This window comes from Glycine max, chromosome 15, assembly GCF_000004515.6.
Source record: "Glycine max cultivar Williams 82 chromosome 15, Glycine_max_v4.0, whole genome shotgun sequence".
Classification (NCBI taxonomy): Eukaryota; Viridiplantae; Streptophyta; class Magnoliopsida; order Fabales; family Fabaceae; genus Glycine; species Glycine max.
The window spans coordinates 9879121-9900267 of NC_038251.2; the positions used below are offsets into that span (position 1 = coordinate 9879121).

A 21147-nucleotide genomic window follows, 5' to 3' on the forward strand; every position below is an offset into this window, starting at 1 on the left:
CATTAGTACATTTTAAATTTTAGTACTTGATGTTTCTTCTAATTTTGTCTTTGTTTCTTTTTTATTCATTTTGATCTTCTTATAATGTTTTTAATTGTCTTAGTTTGATCATATTTATCATGTAATTTTTTTTATCATATATTGGATAAAAAAATTAAAGAGATATATAGAGTGATAATTATAGAAAAACTAAATATTAAATAACATAAATAATCAGATAACAAGAACAATAAAAACTTGTAAAAATACAATATTTTTGGAAATTACTATTAACAATCTCTTTATTATTTATACACTCCTTTTCCGTTATTTTTGATTTTTTTTCCCCCTAAACTCCCCTCATCTTTCTCCCTCCCGTACTCCTTCCTGGAAAAACACACCCTCCCCTTCCCGAAAAAAACATACTTCCACATGTGCTTGGCGGTGACTGTTCGATGTTGTCGGAGATGGCGAGCACGATCATCATTCATCAATGCTAGGGTGAGCTTGCTTTTTCCACGGTGGTTACCAGCATATATTGGTGGTTTTGATCCGAGGCAAGATCGTAGGGTAAGTGGGTAACCACACTGTTTGGTTGAACTCAGGATATATGAGAAGGAGTGTGATGTTTCTTTCCAAAAGAGGTATAGCATTTACTGGGGTAATTTAGAAAAGAAATTTTTAAAAAAATGAAATTGGGAGTGTAAATAGTAAATGCCCTGAAATTTTAGCCTGCAAAGACAAAGCTCTCTCTCACAATTCACAAACCAACCGAAAGAGAAAAAACCTCATTTTTCATATTTTTTGTCCCAAACGAAAACCCTTACTTTGTGTTTTGTTGTTCGAAAAGAAATCAAGGTCTTTGTTTTGATTCCTTCGTGCTTGCTTCTGGAATCTCAACAACACCTTTTGCTCTCTCTTGGCTGGATCAGTCGCCGTTACTCAAGGTATTTCATTCTCACTCCTTAATTTAATGTGTAACGTAGTTGTTCTTTCTCGGATGCAATTTATTGGTTGCATTACCAGTTACCAATAGCTTTACTTTCCATGTGTTAAGGGGGTCTAACTCAGTTGGCTGAATAGTGTGCGTGAATTATTGTAAATACTGACACTGTCTTGGATTCTTATAGAAAAAAAAAAAAAAGTTCCCATGTAACGGTTTATAAGTTCCAAATTAGATTTTGGTGGGGTTCATAAAGAGCAGAAGAAGAAACTAATGATTTGTGATTACATAAATACACGTGATTCACTTCACATCTCAGACTAAAGTAGTTTTCCGAAGCTCCTTGAGAGCTGGCCTTTGCCAACAAACACATTTTCTGGGTTAATATTTACTGACGGGCTATTGATTTTCTTACTCCTAATTGTCTGAGCTCATTTTCTCATATGCTAGAATCATTGGTTAGGTATATACAATAAAGTTTAATTGGTTTAGGTATAATGAATTTGTTCTATAGCATAAAGTGGTTTTCCTTCAAGGTGAACATTATTCTTATGTTTGGTGTGCTTATGCAGAAGACATATATCTCTCATATGATCTTAATATCTATGTTCTTTTGGTATATAATGCAATGCATTTAAAATTTCAAATCATATAAATATTTATATAATAAAAAAATGTACATATTGAATTTGACCTGTGCAATACTCAGGCTAAAAACTAGTTAAGTATCATATTACAAACACGATCACATTATTAAAAAAAAAGTTAATAACAAACATAGTCAATCGCACATGATAGCGCTGTGATCGCGGGGTAGCGGAGCGGAGTGGCCCCTTATCGCTCCTAAGACACTCGTCACGGCACTATTAGCCGGGCAAATCGCAGAGAATTGCAGCGATTTGTGGGTTTTGCAGCTACTACTTCGTTTGCATCGTTGACGGACAAGGCTCTACGACATTCGTTGTTGCTGGACAAGGCCTTGCAACCTTCACCGTCACCGGCAACAGCTTCTGCGGCCTCCATCTTGCTTTTGCTGACCTTTCAAGCACCCAATCTGCTTTGTCTTCCTCTTCCATAGAGGCAGTGCATGCTAACAGTGGGCTGGGTCTTAGGGTTTCATTTCAGGGTGTTCCTTTTTTTTTTTCTTTTGTCTGTTTTGATTTTTTGGGCCTCAATTTGAGTCCATTAGCTTTCTTTTCCTTATGTAAAACATAACATACAGCTTTTTTTTTTTTGCTGAAGAAACATAACATACAACCAAGGTGATGGACAAGGTTGTGGAGGAGGCTGAAAAAGTGAAGAAGGAATGGGATGAAACATACAAGAAAACGCAAGAGCACATTGAGGCAATTGCAGAGTATGGAAAACCAGGAAGAGCAAAAGAGGAGAAAAATTCTCTCGCCAGATTGAATGGGATTGCTCAAGATGGCTTGGCTCTCCTTTCTTCCTTCCTCTTCACCCTCGATCTTCTTGCTCCTCAATTGCCCTCTGAGCCAGAGGTCCAATCCACACGTGCCTTGCTTCAATCTTGGAAAACACTAACTCAAAAGTACACCCACTATCTCTCCACTTTTGCTCTTAAATGGAAATTAAAATCCTATTTGTTTGCTTGTTATAATTGGATTGAATAGCACATTGATTTATAATAGTGGTGAATTATGAGTTTTATTATGTTTGCAATTTCTATAGATAGTGCATTTTTTTTAAACAGTTTGCGGTTAAATCTGCGGAATGCCAATCTCCAAGCGAAGGCTAACTTGAGGAAAGCTGCTCAGGAGGAGGCAATATACTTACTTTCTTATTTAACTTTTTGTGATGTTATTTGGATTATATTCTAATCAATGACCACCCTGCTGAATTTAAGCCAGTGTTGCAGAAGATTATATTAACAGCAAACCTGTTATATTGTGAATGTGATCATGGACTTGTGTGATTTGTGTTTCTTTAATGTGACTTATTCTATTTCTATATGCTGCAGAGAGAACTACTTCTGGGTGGCGGAGAAGAGTCCACAGTTCGCAGACGCAATTTACAGTATGACCTTTATGTCTCATTTGGCTGGGTTCAAATTATGCTTTTCATTTTTTTTTAATTTATCACTTAGTGCTATTTCATTGGAAAAATCAGTTGGCATGATGCCAGGATGAAGTATTTTTGTCCTTTAATTTGTGATCTTCCAGGACAAAAGCTGGAATGACATCTGCTGCAGAGAGCATCACGGAAAGCCTTCGTCGTACTCGTCAATTGATGGTTCAGGTCTGTAGTTAGGTCTCTTTCTTTTCTAAACTTATATTTTATTGTGCTCTTTCTTTGATGTGTTGATTATCATACTCATTGTATCTCTGCTTTGATTAGGAGGTTGAAAGAAACACAAGCACACTTATGACTCTTGGTAGGTACTTTTTCCTCCCTCTCTCCATGTCTGCATTGATGATGGATTTTTTTATCTTTCTATTTGTACTTTAATTTCATATGGTATTACATCATGTTTCTTTTTGGTGTATGCGAAATTTATCTGAAAGACTAATAAAAATGTATAAAATAATTTTAAGCTGGCCAAATAAGTCAGTTAGATTGGAAGAAAGAGGGTTGTAGGTAATGGGTTTCAAATTAACTTTCAGCTATTACATTTATAGCTTCTGGCTGCTCCATGTCATAATTTTAAAGCACTCTTTTCTTTTGAAATGAATCTTTTTGTCCACCCCACAATATTACAAGGCCCTCAAAGCTATCTATGTTTCATAAGCTTAAAAAAAATTTGATGAGATTAATTCTTCATATGAAATTTTCACATTCTCTTTCTATCACTAGCAAAATGTAATGCAGTGAAAAGAAAATATCTGTTAATAATTTGAAAGATTTGATTAAAACCAAGATTATGCTTGGCTTGCTTGAATTAACATAATATGAACAGAGTGCTATGGTAAAACTGATACAGACCAGAAAAATATTGATATTAGGAGATTATATTAACATCAAATTGTGAAAATCAAAGTATATTAGTAGAAAATGAAATCAAGCAGAATATCAAAGAAAAAAAGAATAGGAAGATCACAAGAAGCAGCAGATGGATGCCTACTTGCTGCCCAAGCCTAAGGCCGATTCCATAAACTCCCCTCCTTTTCCCAAAGTTACATAGCTGCCCTCATTGTAAACACTCCCCATCTTTGATTACTTTTGGGCCACACTCAATTTCCATTTAGCATAACTGCCTCTCCTCCTTAGTGTTCATGTGTCCCTCATCCCTTTTTTATGGAATTTGCCTTCAATAATATGTTGGGGTCATGACTTAACTGTTGCACTTTTATTAACATCATTCACTGTGGTCTCCTGAATCTTATCAGAAACTTTTCAAGTTTCTCACCCTTCCTCCTGTTTGGGCTTGACCTTTGAATGGTGGTTGGCCAATTTTTTATTTATTTCAAGGGCATGGTGTCTTACTCTGATGATGCTAACTTTTATGTGTGTAATGTGCATTTATTTTTTCCTTTAGCATTTATTTTTTCCTTTCATTGGATTCTCTTTTTTATGGCCCCCTTTCCCCACCTTGTCCCTCAAAAAGATTAAGAAGAATGAATGAACCAAAATAAGATCTAAGAATAGAATCCTGCCAGCCACAACCCAAGTTCAGTAACTATGAGAACACTCTTGAAGCTGAATATTGAAGAAAATAAAGTTGAAAAATCTTGCAGCCTGTTAAACTTCTATGACATCAATTAGGCTGAACTTGTTAAGGTATTGACGGATTTGAAGAATTTTATATGTAGAAAGTGTAATCAATCAGCCTAAAATTTAGAGCTATAATGCATAATATACTATGATGTTTTTAATTATAGTGAACTGAAGCTTAAAGATATTATAGTTTGGATTTGAATATGTTGGAATTAAATGGTCAGGCTTTCTATGCAGGTGGTTTTGATGAGGATAATAATTTGCTTTTTAATTTCACAAGGTAAAACACTCCTTTAAGGGATCATTTGGGATTGAAATATGGAGTAAAGAAAAATGTATAATATGTGAAAGTAAGGAGTTAAAAGTTAGAACAAAGGGATAAAAGATAACATTCTTTTTCCTCAAAAATCAAGGGAAAGAAAAAAGAGGTTGAACATTTAAGTTGTATTTCCCAAATTTTGACAAGCTCAAAATGGATGCTTGTAGGGAGTTTGAGGGATTCTTATTGATCCTTATATAAATTACACAAAAAATTGTTAAAAACCTTTACTTTCTTTCACCTTCCTTTCACTCCATCCAAAAATAGGCTTGAGCTTTTTTATGGTTTGGCATAGGTTAGGTTTGATTCTTGTTTGAGGACATTTTATATGGTTCCAACAACATTAGTAACTTTACATATTTTCCTATTAACATGTAAAGGGTTCCTCTGGGCCATTAAGAACATAGTAGAGAACAAGAGGGTGTCAGGCTAACCTGTGATCTGGTTCAAATTTTTAAAATTTGGAGCCAAGTATTTTAATCAGTTTTGACCACTAATAAGTAATAACTAAGTCCTGATTTTTTTAAGTCTACCAAATAACAATGACATAGTAATACAGGTTTCAAATTTGAATTACCTATAGCTCCTTAAGTGTAGTAGATTATAGACTGCATTATAGCTTTATCTTTAGGAATCTGACTTTGTGCAATTTTAGCTTCAGCTGGTTCTTTTACCTTCCCTTTGATGCATAATGTAAAGAAGCTTCTCTGTTCATTGTGATAGAGTTCTTGTTAAAACTTTAGTTCAATGATATCGGTTTGACTTTTGACTTGATGAACTGATATACTGAAATTGTTTCCATTAATATGATTGTGAGGAGTGTGAAATAATAACTTTGTTTTGCAAAATTGTTTTGATGTATAGATGAGTCAACTGGGGTGTTAAAAAAGGCTGAAAGTGAATATAAAGGGCACCGCTCGTTGTTGATGAGAACACGAAATCTCCTCTCCACAATGCAACGTCAAGATGTCATAGACAGGTACGGAAAGGAAAAATAAATAAATGGATTTTATACACCACCCAGTTTGCCCTTCCTGAAAGCTAACGAAATTCAACTTTTATTTGAATAGGGTAATAATCGGGGTTGGGTTTTTGTTGTTCTCCCTTGCTGTTCTTTATGTTGTTTACAAGCGAATCGGACTACTTACGTTGCAGAGAAAGGTAACTGAGGCCATAAAAGCCGGTATGGTGGGACAGGCAGAGCTAAGACCCCAAGCTGTTGCAGATGACTTGAATCTTCATCAAGTCAGAGGCGACTGTGTTCATAATGCAGAGGCTCCTTTAGAACAAAGAATACATGATGAACTATGATGCATTTCTAAGCAATACTATCATGTTGTCTGTGTTTATTTTCATCAAGAGAGATCATATATTTCATAACACAACTTCAGCATCCTCCTAATTGCTTTAAAAGTGACAAAAGTAAAAGTATTTGCTATCTTGAGAGTTCGAAAAGTATTTACTACTAACTTTTTGAGAAGTAATTTGGAGGATTATTGGCTGATCTGTTATAATGAATTAAAAATTATTTCTGTAGTTGATTACAAGCCTTTCAACATGAGCAAGCTAATAATTCTTGACGAGCTGTCTCTGGCTGCTTTTTCGTTGTACCAATGCTTGTCTCCTACACATCAACTGTATTTAAGATCTGAAACTGACATGAGAATTTACAAGGTCATTATATAAATTACATTGGCGCCACAATAATTTCGAGATATTTATCAAAATAAATAAAGTTGTAATGCAAATGGAGTTCACATGCTATGAATCCGTTATCATAAACTCCAAAGCCATGATTACAACATAAAGAGATGTTATTAAAATTGAAATAAATAAAATTTGAGGCTTAGGTCCTCGTGCACATAAACTTGCATGATGATTTACAGCTCTCTCTCCCACTTTGAGTCTTGTGGTAATTTGAGGTAAATATTGGATCCAACTCAGCAACTACTAGTAAGCTTTCTCTCAAAAGAAAAAAAAAAAACCACTAGTAAGCTTTATTTTCTAGTGAAGCAACTGCTATAGTCTTGGGTTTTGGAGAAATTGTCAGGTGTGCCATTAAATTAAGAGTTGCGTCGATTATCCTTACCTTTTTTATATAAAAAAATATTCCATTTAATTTTGATTAAAATATATATTATTTCACGACAAAAAAAATACTCGTGTAGATTCTATTTATACAAATTTGCTAGATTAAGAAAATTAAGAATAGACAAATTATAATGTGACATAAATATTTCTATGATTGCTTGAAGTAAAATAGCAAAAATTAGTTTAAATTGTTTTTATATAATTCAAGTATAAAATTGATATATTTTTCTATAAAAGTGTCAACTTTTATTTGTCATACTTTTACACAATTTTTCATGATGTGATATAATTGATAAATAATCTTATACTTTAAGTATAAAATTAGAGATTGAATTCCCAAATATAAAAATAATATTATTGAGAGAGATCAACTTCTTAGATAAATCTTGATACTTCGAGTAGCACCCTGACTTAAAAAATGTCCTTGGTAAATTTTTATTTATTAATATGATGCGGTTATAAAGTAAATTCTTATTAGATAATTGTGTAAAAATTCATCTGTTTTTTATTTAAGAATGTGTATATAGTTGATTAATTTAATCTATATAATAATTTGTACGGAAAAAATATACTATTTGGGACCCTGAGATTATTATGTTTGGTAGAATTTGGGAGGTGGGAAGATTGGATGTTAGGTGGAACGAGGTCAGGAGACGACACATCTGGTCGGGGAGGGGAGGTAGAAAAATTATACATTGACACAATAGGATAATTGGTACCTAGTGAGATAAAATTTTAAAAAAATATAGATATTCATATTATAGGTATTATGATTTGGTATGAAAGAGAAAAAAAGAAGATGAAAAGTGTTTAAAAAATAAGTTTAATATTTATGCATTGAAATCATGATGAATTATGAGTAGATGTGTGTTTAATGTCCATCTATCATCTTCACAGTATGGGACAACACAAAAGCAATATGAATGTGATGGACCACAATTGGGCCCTCAAGCCCCAATTCGGCCCATTGGGCAATCGAAAAGAAAAAGCATGCGCTGCGGATATTAATAATTTTGTGACGCTCCACCACAATTCCCCATTCCCAAAATTTCTCATTCTCCCTTTCCTCTCCGAACCCTCGATCACTCTCACGCGCTCCTATATTCGCTCCTCCACCGTCGCTCTCTCGAACAACCACAACACCATCTTCATCACATGGTCAGTTTTTTTCTTTCTAATTCTCTCTCTTCCTTTTTTCGTTTATCCGATTTGTTCTCCCGCCCGCACCAATAACTAAATCCGCGAATTTCGAGTTTTTTTTTTGTTGGATTTTGTTGCATCGGAATTTCTGAGCTGGGTTCGTATTTGATCTGATCGTTTAACTTGAACGGTGCCTTTTTTAATTTTCTGAAAAAGAATAAATCGTGGCGTTTTCAGATCTGATTTCGGTGTTTCGATTGAGTTTTTCCCGAATTGGTAGCTTAATATGATAGTTATATTGCGGATTTCAGTTTACAACAGCTTGTGATGCGTGATGTGTTTGATCTGCGGAGAAATCGGTTTTGTGATCTGACATGTGGATTTAACTTCTTTTATTTGATAATTATGCGTGGAATTTTCAAATAAGGCATATATTCTTGTTCTGTTTTTGTTTTTGGTTGCATATATTCTTATTCTTTTATTAGATTTATTTTGGTGATGTTTCTTATATTAAATTTATTAATGAGTAAATATGATTTTATTTTGGGATTTAAGTGACGACAAACATAACGCGGCTTTTTATTTTTTTATTGATGTTTACTTATTTTGGCACTAATCACTGTCTGCTTCTATCCCCTTTATTTGGACGATACTGGGTTTGTTGAATTATTATTATTTACTTCGCTAGTTGGCGACATATTCCTATAACATTTCATTGTTCCCAATCTACAAATATAGTTTCTTTTTTTGTAAGCATTTGATTTTCTGTGGCAAGTTTCAACTCTATTATGTTGACAATCCTTTTTTTTTTCTCTTTCCTGGAGTAACAATTTAAATGGAAAAAATATTAGCAACATATTTGTGTACAATTACCTGGGATTGATGACCATGGTGGTGTGTGTCTGCAACTGCAATTCTATAGGCAAACGCAGCATCTGGTATGGCAGTCCATGATGACTGCAAGTTGAGGTTTTTGGAGCTGAAGGCAAAAAGGACACACCGTTTCATAGTTTTTAAGATTGAGGAGCAGCAGAAGCAGGTCATTGTGGAGAAGCTTGGTGAGCCTGCCCAGGGCTATGAAGATTTCACTGCCAGCCTTCCTGCTGACGAGTGCCGTTATGCTGTTTATGATTTTGAGTATCTGACTGAAGGGAATGTCCCTAAAAGCAGAATTTTTTTCATTGCGTGGTAATGTTTGTTTTTGGATCTGCTGATGGCTTTCCATGCTGCTGTGTTTTTATATGCATTAATTTTGTTGTTGCTTCTGTTGGTAGGTCCCCTGACACATCAAGGGTGAGGAGCAAGATGATTTATGCAAGCTCCAAAGACAGATTCAAGAGGGAGCTGGATGGAATTCAAGTAGAGTTGCAAGCAACTGATCCTACTGAGATGGGTCTTGATGTGTTCAAAAGCCGTGCCAACTAAAATGATTATATAAAATAGTAGGCTTTCTGGTGGGAGCAGCACCCCTGAAGCCTTAGTTACTCATATGGAAAATATCCTAGTTTGTGGGATGGTCAACTTGGGTAGTTATGGTCCCAAACTCTCAATTTTCCAAGTTGTGGCATAAAATTCTATTGCACCTTTTGACAAGCTTTGCTTGTTCCAGTGTGTTTTATTATGATTTGTGATTTATACAACCTTTGCGTTTGAGTGCCATTTTAGTCGTCTTATCCCTTACTAGTTGAATTTGTAACTGTTTTGTGTTATCAGACAAAAAATGGGGGTTCTTCACTTATTGACACTCGTCATCCACTAATGCTTTGTGACTTCTTTTGGCCGATATATGCTTTCTTTTGTATGAGCATACAAAGGCCTCTTGTTTGCTATATTCCTTTTTTGTTTTATGTTTTGGGAGAATGAGATTTATTCAATTGGTTGGGTGTTCTTACTTGAAACCAGAGTATACTTAATTCATAGCAATAGCACATAAGCGACTTGTCATGCTTTATGGTACAACACTTGTGCCTTATGTGGTTTATGGCTATTTATGCACTTGTGGAAAAATGCTTTTTTTCTTCTGTTTTTCAGATATAGATCCATAACTTAACTATTGGACTGTGTACGTAGGTCGAAAGAAGAAAGAAGAAAGTAGAAATAAACAAGAAAGAAAAACATAGAGAAAAAGAGACAATGACAGACATGATAAATAGTGATAGGAAATGAATAAAGATATATAAAGAAAACGTGCATTGCCTGTCATTGTTCTCAAGTATATTTTAACTTATTTTTACGTGTTAAATACGTATGGAGTTTGTGAGAAAATCTTCTTTAATGTTGGATATTTATTTTTGCTTAGTGTGTTTGGTTGGTGGAAAGATAATAAAATAAAAAGAATAATGATATATTTTTCTTTTATTTGTTTAGAGAGAAAGGGTGTGTTTGATGTTTATTTTATTAATAACAATCGTAATCATTCAGATTTGTAACGTTTAAGGCTTTTTACCGTTTTTTGAAAATATATCATATGAGAATCAAATTTGTGTTATTTCTTATAAATTTAGCATGTATTGTTGATTTATAGCTAAGGTGTATTTGATGCATATAATACAAAAAGAATAGTACAGGATAAAATTAAGTTATAAAATAATTCATGTCTTAGGGACTAAAAATAATTGGGTTCAAATTTGTGCATACGGTGGGCATGCGTTATCCAATCCATTCCTATGTCTAAGGATAAAAATAGGTCAAAAAGTCTAACAAAGGTTTATGACATAGCTTATATCAGACACATGACAAGTTAGGACTTTTAAGAAATAAACTGCGTCAAGAAAATTACAAAAATCTATTTTGTTTAAAAAATTAAGCTTTAGACCGATAAAAAATCTTCCAGACCTAATAAGCTGGTTGGTTTAAGTAAATATAATAGTAATATTTTGTTAGCACAGCAATTATATTAAAATTGTTATAATGTATAAAAATTATATATTTATTTACCTTAGATAATGAGTGTGACTCACTTGAAAATACATGTTAAATTGAGAGAGTGATTAATTTTAATTTTTACATGACACTTTTTGGACAAAAGCACAGAATTTTAACTATGATTAAGTTACTGATTAAGGATTAGTCTCATAATTAACAAATGATTGAATTTTTGTAGGGATAACTTAGGATTTGTTTGCCCCTGTTTTCATTTCCTATTTTACTTTTTAATTTGTAAAACTAATAATCTTGTTTGAATATGTTTCCTGTTTTCTATTATTTGCACAAAAAATAGGGAAAACATAGATTTGCACAAGAAACAATGAAAATGATTTTTTTGTTTTTTTCTATTTCCTGTACATATTTTTAAAAACATAAAATAGATAAAAAAAACAATTTAATAATTTGGTAAATTAAAGGTGAAAATAAAAGCACAAGTCTGTAAAGATATCTTATTTATGTTTTCATTTATCTTGTTCCATTGAAATGTTTGTGATCTTTAATAAATATTTAAATTTCATATTTGTTTCTTAATAAAAAAATTTCTTTATTTTTTTTCTCTTGTTAAAAACAAAATTTGTTTTTGGTCTTTGAAAATTTTTTTCGTTCATAATAAATTAGCATATTGTATATGTTGCTTAATAAATTTTTTATTTGTTATTAGTATTTTTCAAATACAAAATTGATGTTTTATTAGAAATTTAATGAAAAAAATATTAAGAACCAACCATAAAATTATGATATTTATCATGGATTAAAAACATGTTTTAGTGTTTTCTTTGTCTTAATCCTTTAATTTATTAAGAAAAAAAATCTTAAGTAATATGGAGTTTGATCAAGATAAATAAAGTCTGGTAAAAAAATATTTCTATGAAAATCAAACTCTAGTACTAATGTTTTAGCTTTTAAAGAAAGACAAATTTTTTATAAAATTGAAAAAGTATGAATATTTAATATCTAATAGTATTTTATATAGAAAAAAAAGACATATACTGCCTATTTAATATTATCAACCAATTAAATTTTACATCGTATGTTTTAAGATAATTATTTCCCTTAAAAAAAAACGTAATTATTATAATTTTTTACACATATGTAAATAATAATCTTTACTGGTGTATATATTATTTTATTTGTGAAAATAAGCAAAATCATTTCTGCAAAGCGCAGCGTGAAAACTGTAGAACAAATTGGAATCGGTATTCTCTGAACAAAACACGAAGCTGTGTATTTTAGGGAGCGATAAGAAGAAGAAGAAGAAGAAGCATGCTGTGCTTTTACTTGTGCCTTTGGGTCTGAGAAGACCCAATTCACGCTTGGTAACTCTATTCATCAAAATATTATTTACTAAATTCTCTTCTATTGCGTGTCTATGCATTAAATTTAATGTTCTCTATTCCATTCTATTCTGTGTATTTCATGTTTCACCATTGCTTATTTCAAGGCTTTCACAGATTAAAAATCCAAAGGTTAATAATAGAATAATATATTACTGCTAGAACTCAAAAGATGTTAGGTTTTGAATTTACAACCATACATTGGTATCGAGATTAAGTTAAAATGAAAAAACCCTATCATTTATTGAAGTTAATTTATGTTTATGTTTTTTTTTGGGTAGATCAGGAGGTGCAATCAATTGGGTGGGGGGAGGGGATAGGAGTCCTATGTTAGATGGAAGAGTCCTCTCTCTGCTGCGAACAATTGCCGGATGGGGAATGCATTGAGGTTCAGAAAGACGAAGAAGACGATGGACTGATTGAATTGGACTGTCAAAATGGTTTTCCTGAAGGAAGAAAGGAATTTGTTGCACCTGCTGTTGGAATGGAGTTTGAGTCATATGATGATGCTTACAATTATTATATTTGTTATGCCAAGGAGGTGGGGTTTCGCGTGAGGGTGAAGAATTCGTGGTTCAAGCGGAATAGCCGAGAGAAATATGGTGCGGTGCTTTGCTGTAGCAGCCAGGGTTTCAAGAGAATAAAGGACGTTAATCATTTGAGGAAAGAGACGAGAACTGGTTGTCCTGCTATGATAAGGATGAGGTTGGTGGAGTCTCAGAGATGGAGGGTGCTTGAGGTTATGCTTGAACATAACCACATGTTAGGTGCTAAGATACTCAGGTCGGTTAAGAAGATGGGAAATGGAACAAAGAGGAAGCCATTGCCTAGTTCTGATGCTGAGGGTCAGACGATTAAGTTATATCGTGCACTTGTGATTGATGCGGGAGGTAATGGAAATTCAAACTCTTGTGCAAGAGAGGACATAACTTTCTCTGAGTTTTCTAATAAGTGGAACCTTAGAAAAGGTGATACACAGGCCATTTATAATTTCCTCTGCCGGATGCAGTTGACTAATCCAAACTTCTTTTACTTGATGGATTTCAATGATGATGGGCATTTGAGGAATGCATTCTGGGTTGATGCTAGGTCCAGGGCCGCTTGTGGTTACTTTGGCGATGTTATTTATTTTGACAACACAAATTTGTCAAACAAATTTGAAATCCCTCTTGTGACCTTTGTTGGAATAAATCACCATGGTCAATCAGTGTTATTAGGGTGTGGCCTGCTTGCGAGTGAAACAACAGAGTCTTATCTATGGTTGTTAAGGACATGGGTTAAATGTATGTCAGGATGTTCTCCCCAAACTATTATTACTGATAGGTGCAAGGCTTTGCAGAGTGCAATTGTAGAGATTTTTCCTAGATCTCATCATTGTTTTGGCTTGTCATTAATTATGAAAAAAGTACCAGAAAAATTGGGAGGGTTGCACAACTATGATGCAATCAGGAAAGCACTGATTAAAGCAGTTTATGATACATTGAAAGTGATCGAGTTTGAAGCAGCATGGGGATTTATGATTCAATGTTTTGGAGTTAGTGATCATGAGTGGCTTCGTTCTCTATATGAAGATCGAGTTCGTTGGGCTCCAGTATATTTGAAGGGCACATTTTTTGCTGGAATGTCCGCAGCTCGCCCTGGTGAGAGCATTAGCCCTTTCTTTGATAGATATGTGCATAAACAGACTCCTCTGAAGGAGTTTCTTGATAAGTATGAATTAGCTCTTCACAGGAAGCACAAGGAAGAATCTTTTTCAGATATTGAATCAAGGAGCTCAAGCCCATTGCTGAAAACCAGATGTTCCTTTGAATTGCAGCTCTCCAGAATGTACACAAGAGAAATGTTCATGAAATTCCAGTTAGAAGTGGAAGAAGTGTATTCTTGTTTTGGTACAACACAATTGCATGTGGATGGCCCCATCATAATTTTCTTGGTCAAGGAACGTGTTTTGATTGAAGGAAACAGACGGGAGATTAGGGATTTCGAAGTTTTGTACAGTAGAACAGCAGGTGAAGTTCGTTGCATCTGTAGTTGCTTTAATTTTTATGGATATCTATGTCGGCATGCACTGTGTGTTCTCAATTTTAATGGGGTTGAAGAGATACCTCACAAATACATTCTTTCACGATGGAAGAAAGATTTCAAACGTCTTTATGTTCCTGATCACAGCTCTGGTGGTGTTAATGATACTGACCGCATTCAATGGTCTAATCAGTTATTTAGAAGTGCTTTACAAGTTGTAGAGGAGGGGATACTTTCCCTAGACCATTACAATGTAGCGTTACAATCTTTAGAAGAATCACTGAGTAAGGTTCATGATGTAGAACAGAGGCAGGAGTAACCTTCAATGTACTCTAAAAATTACTTTTAGTGTGCTACTTGTATATTTCTACCTGCTGCTTAGCGCTGTTTAACTTTGTTCTTTTTACAATGTCCATAACTTGTATAGCTAAAGATATTTTTGAGTTAAACCATAAGTAGCATCTCTCATCATTTCTTTACATGGTAGAGGTAATGCTTCGGAAGTTAAACAATTGACATGCTGTTTCCCAAGTCCTTTTTTCTCCCTCTACTTATGTTGTTGCAGAAATATCTTAAATACACCTGAGGAAAAGTCAGGTAGTTATATTATATAGTTAGCTACAAAGTAGATGTAGAATTAGTAAGGTGGTTATAATTGGAAGGACAGGGGCTTAAATAGTGGAAGAGATTGAAGGAAAATGCATTCAAATTTGTTAGCAATTGTGAATTGAAAACATTTGCTCTCTTGTAGAAAGGGGAAACCTTGGTAGGATCTACTTTTCTTTGTTGTCATTCAATGTTTCATTAATTGGAGTTTCTTTTTTCCTTCTTTCTTCTGAGTTTTGGCATCTCTTTAAATTCTCCTGTTTCTAGGTCTGTATCAAAATATGTAGTGGTCAAGGGAAGAGGAAAATTTTCTAAGGATATCAGTTGAATTTTATCATGTTTTTGGGTAGCAATTCTCAACATACATTTGTCCCATCACAGTATCACACCCCCCTTAATTCCTGCTTTATACATTGCATTTAACGTGGAAGGTTGGCAATTCTTTTGTCATGAGTTTGACAACATTCGGTTCATTCTCTCACGTCGTTTTTATATTCTAGCTTAAGGTTTCTGACTTTTAAGTTTAAACAACGAAAAAAACTTTGAAGATATAAATGGTCTAGATTGGTAAGACTTTGTGTTGTATCCTTACCTGTGATTAACTCTTTCAAAGGCTCAGATATTATTTTTTTTGAATGAGAAATGAAACTGGGAGAAAAGAAATGAGGAAAAAAAGAAATAAAAAAATAAAGTAGAAAATAATGCTTATTTGGATGAATTGGAATAAGGAAGGAATACAATTTTTTCTGCTTATTTAGATGAGTAGAAAGAAATACAAAAAATTGTATAAAATGTTATTCTTATACTAATTTTAAAAAAATAAATTTAAATTCTTTATTATATTATTTGTTCTTAGCATAGCATAGTTTATTATTTTTCTTTTATGTTATAAAAAATCATTAATTTTTTTCGAAAAACTAAAACAGTAAAAGGACTTCCCTCCAACTTTCCCCTTGTAAGGGGTTTTTTTTTTTCTCTCTCTCTAAAAATATAATATTTTCTTCATATTTTCACTTATTCAAACAAGGAGTTAGAATCATATGAAAATATTTTGTAAAAGGCTTAAATACTTTTTTTTTTCTCTACTATCAATCTCTATTACAAAAAATACTTAGCCATTTCCCTTTGGTGTTAGAATAATATGGGATGTATCTCCAATATAATCTATCAGATATCTTTCTATACAAAAATTAGAGATATAAGTTGAAGGGAAAGACTCTCATTCTTCTTATTCTTTCAAGTTTCAATTAGTTTCCTTTCAAAAAAAAGTTTCAGTTAGTTCACTATCTATATTTCTTTTTTCCCTCTTGAGTGCGACTTTTACTCACAACCATCGAAAAAAGAGTTTTCTCTAACATATTCTCTTTATTTCTAAATGGATTTATTTATATTAATTTAATCTTAAGTAATAAAAATTTAAATTACAAAAATTATAATAAAAATTATTAAAAACTTAGAAACTTTCTTATTAATACAAAAATTTCAATTTATCCTTATGTTAACCATGCCACTTTTATTTATTTAAAATATAATAAATGTAATTAAAAAAATTTAATGGGTTAGAAAACTAAAACACCAGTAACCCAAAAATTAATGGTGTATGCAGGTGGTGAGTTGCAATAAATATTTAATTAAAATGCAAAACGGTCCTTTCCTTAACTTTCCTTGTGTAAATAAATTTGTAGTATTTGCAAAAATAAAAATAAAAATCCCTATTAATAAAAAGGAGAAAAGAGAAAAAAGAAAAAAGAAAATGGATAACAGAACTACAGAAGGAAGAGACGCCGTTGGTAGTGCAGAGAACAGAACAGCGTCACATTCATTGCTACTCGTCTCATCGCTTCTCTGTTAGTGTTAGTTTTTATCACTTCATCGCATCGCAACCTAAATTTTACGCTTTTCTTTCTATGCACTTTTCACCTTTTTATCTGCATCTTCCTTTCAATATTTATCTGATTTCCACCGCTATTCCTTTTTTCCATCAGAATTTCGTTGACTCATATGATAAAACCTGTTTAACCCAAACCCAATCGGAACCCTATTAGTTCAATTACTAGATTATGCCTAAAATCCCAATTCTCGAAAACTATAAATTGTCCATATATCTATTGACTATTGTTAATAATAATCTTTTTTTGTAGCATTGATGAAATGAATATGTAGACAATCAATTTCCGTGAGGGATTCGGTGTGCCATAATAATCCTTGCAATCCACTGTTTTGGGTATTGTATATTTCATATATGATGATCAAGTGTTCGGTTTTCGTTTCACCGTATCTCTGAACATTTTTTACTAACTCTGGTAAATTTTCATCTCTTGTTTTATTGCCTAACCCGAGACTCTTAATGTTGCATTATGTTGTGAATATATTTGGATTAAAATGTAATTACTTGAAATGTGAGCTTATGGACATGGCAAGGCTTAACTATCATCTTATACTCTGACAGAACTGATGTGAACCATCTGGTTGGTCATGACTGATGATGCCATGTGTTCTCCAAACGACAAGGACTTGTCGCTGAGTCCTAATCTAGATATCACGGTAAATTTTCGACTATGCCCTGAGATCATGCCTGTGTTTTTCTATGCATTTCCGTGAAATCTAAAAATTTGAAGGCACTAGTGTGCCATTTAGTTCAGCTGAACCGGTGACTGGTTTTGTTTCTAACTATCACGTTGTTGTAAGTCATGAAGAACCTTAGGCTCTTGACCTTTGTATTGAAACTCTTATTGTTTGTTATATGTGTTCAAAGGGGTTCTCCCTGTTTTGAGAAAACGGTATAATGTCATTGGACTGACAAGTTTTTGTTGGCACTTCTGCACTGCTATGAATTTCTTGTGAGCAAAGTGAGGGAAGAAGTGTATCAATTGTCTTGTGGTCACCTGTGAATTTGAAATACTCTTAAATTCGTGAAGTATTGATGTTCTATGCATATCTAATACGGATATGTCATATGCATACTATATGCCGAGATACTTGCCTAGGGGAGTATCCTCTGTTTTTATGTTTAGTTTCATGGCCAATATGTTTGGGATATAGTGCCGATACTACTTACCTTTGCTGGATACACTTAATGGTATACAATACAATACCTTGATTTTTTTTTTAAAATTAAAACAACTTACTTGCAATATAAAATACAATAAATGTTTCATTATAAATATTGCACATCTATGTAAAATGTATGTATTTATAAACTAGTATTAATGTATCTTGGTTGTATCACATCTTCAATTATTAAGAATTCCTCATAGCCTTTTTCAAAAAAAAAAAAAAAAGAACTCCTCAGCCTTTTTCAAGAAAAAAAAAGAATTCCTCATAGCCCTGTACCAGTTTTGAATTATGTGTGGTCCTGTTAAAATAAATGAGAATGATTGATGGATTTTCATTATCTTGTTAGTGGATTTTAAATCATTAAAGCTATAAGACAGATATCTCATGCATTTCTGAATATTGTTCAAGATCTGGGCTATCAACTCGTGTGGTGAAGTAGCTGTGTTATTGCTTCAAATATATTATTACAATATTTAGTGAGAGACAGGGTTGGATAAAGGATTATGATTGTGTATGGAACAAAAAAAAAAAGAAACTTTATACCAGTTAGCACTATAAAAAGTTCAAGTTGGGCAACTAGCAAGGTCATTTATGAGCTTGGGGGTCAAGATATTTCAACATCATTGTCAACTTCAATGCATGCTAATATTTCTTAGATCTTGTTTTGTATTTGAAAGATTTTTTAACCTTTTCCAGATAGATGATGGTTCTCCAAACAATGAACAACTACTTGAGGTTGAGGATGAGGGCAATGAGCTTGAGAATGAATGTGGGCAATTGTTTGAGATTGATGGAAGTGAACCTGAAAACGGGAGGGATGAAACAACAATAGTTGATAGTCATAGTGGAGAATCTCAAGGGAAAGACTGCCCTCCGCCAGTTGTGAGAATGGAGTTTGATACCTATGATGATGCCTACAACTATTACAATACCTATGCCAAGGATATTGGATTTGCTATTCGGGTTAAATCTTCGTGGACCAAACGCAACAGCAAAGAAAAGCGTGGTGCTGTGCTGTGCTGCAACTGTGAGGGTTTCAAAACAACCAAAGAAGCAAATAGTCATAGGAAAGAAACAAGAACAGGCTGTCTAGCAATGATTAGATTGAGATTAGTGGATTCTAACAGGTGGAGAGTTGATGAAGTCAAGCTTGATCACAACCATTCCTTTGATCCTGAAAGAGCACAAAACTCTAAATCACATAAGAGGATGGACAGTAGGGCCAAAAGAAAAGTTGAGCCAACTTTAGATGTTGAAGTAAGAACAATCAAACTATATCGAATGCCTGTTGTAGATGCATCAGGTTATGGAAGCTCAAATTCTACTGAAGGAGGAACTAGCAACATTAGCTGTTCCAGGCGTTTGAAACTTAAAAAAGGTGATCCAGAACTTATTTCAAATTACTTCTGCCGCATTCAATTGATGAATCCTAACTTTTTCTATGTGATGGATCTGAATGATGATGGACAACTGAGGAATGTATTTTGGATTGATTCTAGATCTAGGGCTGCTTATAGTTATTTTGGTGATGTGGTTGCATTTGACTCAACATGTTTGTCAAACAATTATGAGATTCCACTTGTTGCATTTGTTGGTGTTAATCACCACGGGAAATCTGTTTTGCTAGGATGCGGTCTGCTTGCAGATGAGACATTTGAAACATATATTTGGTTATTTAGGGCATGGCTTACATGTATGACTGGTCGCCCTCCACAAACTATTATCACAAACCAGTGTAAGGCCATGCAAAGTGCAATTGCAGAGGTTTTCCCGAGAGCTCACCATAGAATTTGTCTATCACAAATCATGCAGAGCATTCTTGGGTGTTTTGTGCAGTTTCAGGAGTATGAAGCATTTCAGATGGCACTGACTAAAGTGATATATGACTCTAAAACAGTAGATGAATTTGAAAGGGCTTGGGATGATTTAACCCAGCATTTTGGAATAAGAAATCACGAAAAGCTCCAAACCTTACATGAGGAACGAGAGCATTGGGCTCCAGTGTACTCCAAAGACACATTTTTTGCTGGAATATCTGATTATGAAAAGGGTGAGTCCGTGATTCCCTTTTTTAAGGGTCATGTGCATCAACAAACTTCTTTGAAAGAATTTTTTGAGATTTATGAATTAGTCCAGCAAAAAAAGCATAAAACTGAAGTTCTTGATGATTTTGAGTCGCGCGATTTGAGCTCATTACTGAAGACAAGGTGCTACTATGAGTTGCAACTCTCTAAACTGTACACAAATGCAGTATTCAGGAAGTTCCAAGATGAGGTGGTAATGATGTCCTCTTGTTTCAGCATCACACAGACTCAAACAAGTGGGTCCATAGTGACATACATGGTAAAAGAACGCGAAGGGGAAGAGCCTGCAAGAGATGCTAGGAATTTTGAAGTCATGTACGATAATGCCGGAGCAGAAGTACGCTGCATTTGTAGTTGCTTTAACTTCAAAGGTTACCTGTGCAGACATGCCTTGTATATCCTTAATTACAATTGTGTGGAGGAAATTCCATGTCAATACATTTTGTCAAGATGGAGGAGGGATTTTAAGCGTTTGTATGTACCTCATCTCAGTGCTGACAATGTTGATATTAGCAACCCGGTTCAGTGTTTTGATCATTTGTACAAACGTGCCATGCAAGTTGTTGAAGAAGGGATGATATCCCAAGATCATTATATGCTTTCTTGGCAAACATTTAAAGAGTCTTTGAATAAGATTCGCCTTGTAGCAGACAAGATTGAATAAACAATTAAAAGAATAATGCCAATAATATGTTGTGCATAATTTATCATTCATTTCTTCCTCTGCCTAGCATTGACACAGATGTGTAATGTGTTTGCAAAATTCTTTGAAAGCATAGAATGTGCTTTCTTGCTTGCTAAGCAGATCGATTTGAATCTTTGTTTGTCTCAATTTTTTGTCACTCCAAAGGGAAGAACTTGTCATATTTTTCTCCATTAAGTTCAAGTTTATTTGTTTCAGATTGTGGCAAACGCCAATTAACGTTCACAAGCTAGAAAAAAAATCACAAGCATAAATAATAAATAACGATA

The 21147-nt window shown here is 33.6% G+C and overlaps 3 protein-coding genes across 7 annotated transcripts; all 3 read left to right on the plus strand.

The window, feature by feature from the left end:
- The first annotated feature begins 383 nt into the window (after window positions 1–383).
- Window positions 384–6471, plus strand: LOC100795925 (uncharacterized). Of its 4 annotated transcripts, none has more exons than XM_014767355.3 (8): window positions 384–926; window positions 2165–2471; window positions 2634–2703; window positions 2901–2956; window positions 3103–3178; window positions 3278–3314; window positions 5778–5892; window positions 6069–6452. In XM_014767355.3, exons 2-8 carry the CDS (start codon window positions 2188–2190, stop codon window positions 6076–6078), a joined length of 648 nt encoding a protein of 215 aa, XP_014622841.1. In that variant the 5' UTR covers window positions 384–926; window positions 2165–2187; the 3' UTR covers window positions 6079–6452.
- Window positions 6472–7887: 1416 nt separating this feature from the next.
- On the plus strand, window positions 7888–9882 carry ADF1 (actin depolymerizing factor 1). Of its 2 annotated transcripts, NM_001249519.2 has the most exons (3): window positions 8043–8162; window positions 9067–9332; window positions 9419–9831. In NM_001249519.2, exons 1-3 carry the CDS (start codon window positions 8160–8162, stop codon window positions 9567–9569), a joined length of 420 nt encoding a protein of 139 aa, NP_001236448.1. In that variant the 5' UTR covers window positions 8043–8159; the 3' UTR covers window positions 9570–9831. The 2 variants fall into 2 exon arrangements, with proteins under 2 accessions (XP_014622803.2, NP_001236448.1); XM_014767317.3 differs by lacking the exon at window positions 9067–9332 and having other exon boundaries at window positions 7888–8162; window positions 9419–9882.
- Window positions 9883–12219: 2337 nt separating this feature from the next.
- On the plus strand, window positions 12220–20878 carry LOC100796448 (uncharacterized). The gene is made up of 4 exons (XM_041010105.1): window positions 12220–12388; window positions 12688–14744; window positions 17507–17578; window positions 18788–20878. The coding sequence occupies exons 2-4, from the start codon at window positions 12741–12743 to the stop codon at window positions 20837–20839; spliced, it is 4128 nt and encodes a 1375-aa protein (XP_040866039.1). The 5' UTR covers window positions 12220–12388; window positions 12688–12740; the 3' UTR covers window positions 20840–20878.
- Window positions 20879–21147: the final 269 nt, after the last annotated feature.

Bases quoted from the DNA above. Each gene is read 5' to 3' on its own strand.
- ADF1 (NM_001249519.2), top strand. The intron at 9,333-9,418 runs GTAATGTTTGTT...TTCTGTTGGTAG, and splicing joins AGAATTTTTTTCATTGCGTG to GTCCCCTGACACATCAAGGG.
- LOC100795925 (XM_041009448.1), top strand. From the start codon at position 2,188: ATGGACAAGGTTGTGGAGGAGGCTGAAAAAGTGAAGAAGGAATGGGAT. The intron at 2,957-3,102 runs GTATGACCTTTA...GTGATCTTCCAG, and splicing joins GTTCGCAGACGCAATTTACA to GACAAAAGCTGGAATGACAT. The intron at 3,179-3,277 runs GTCTGTAGTTAG...TGCTTTGATTAG, and splicing joins CTCGTCAATTGATGGTTCAG to GAGGTTGAAAGAAACACAAG.
- LOC100796448 (XM_041010105.1), top strand. From the start codon at position 12,741: ATGGAAGAGTCCTCTCTCTGCTGCGAACAATTGCCGGATGGGGAATGC. The intron at 14,745-17,506 runs TAACCTTCAATG...ACCATCTGGTTG, and splicing joins ATGTAGAACAGAGGCAGGAG to GTCATGACTGATGATGCCAT. The intron at 17,579-18,787 runs GTAAATTTTCGA...AACCTTTTCCAG, and splicing joins GTCCTAATCTAGATATCACG to ATAGATGATGGTTCTCCAAA.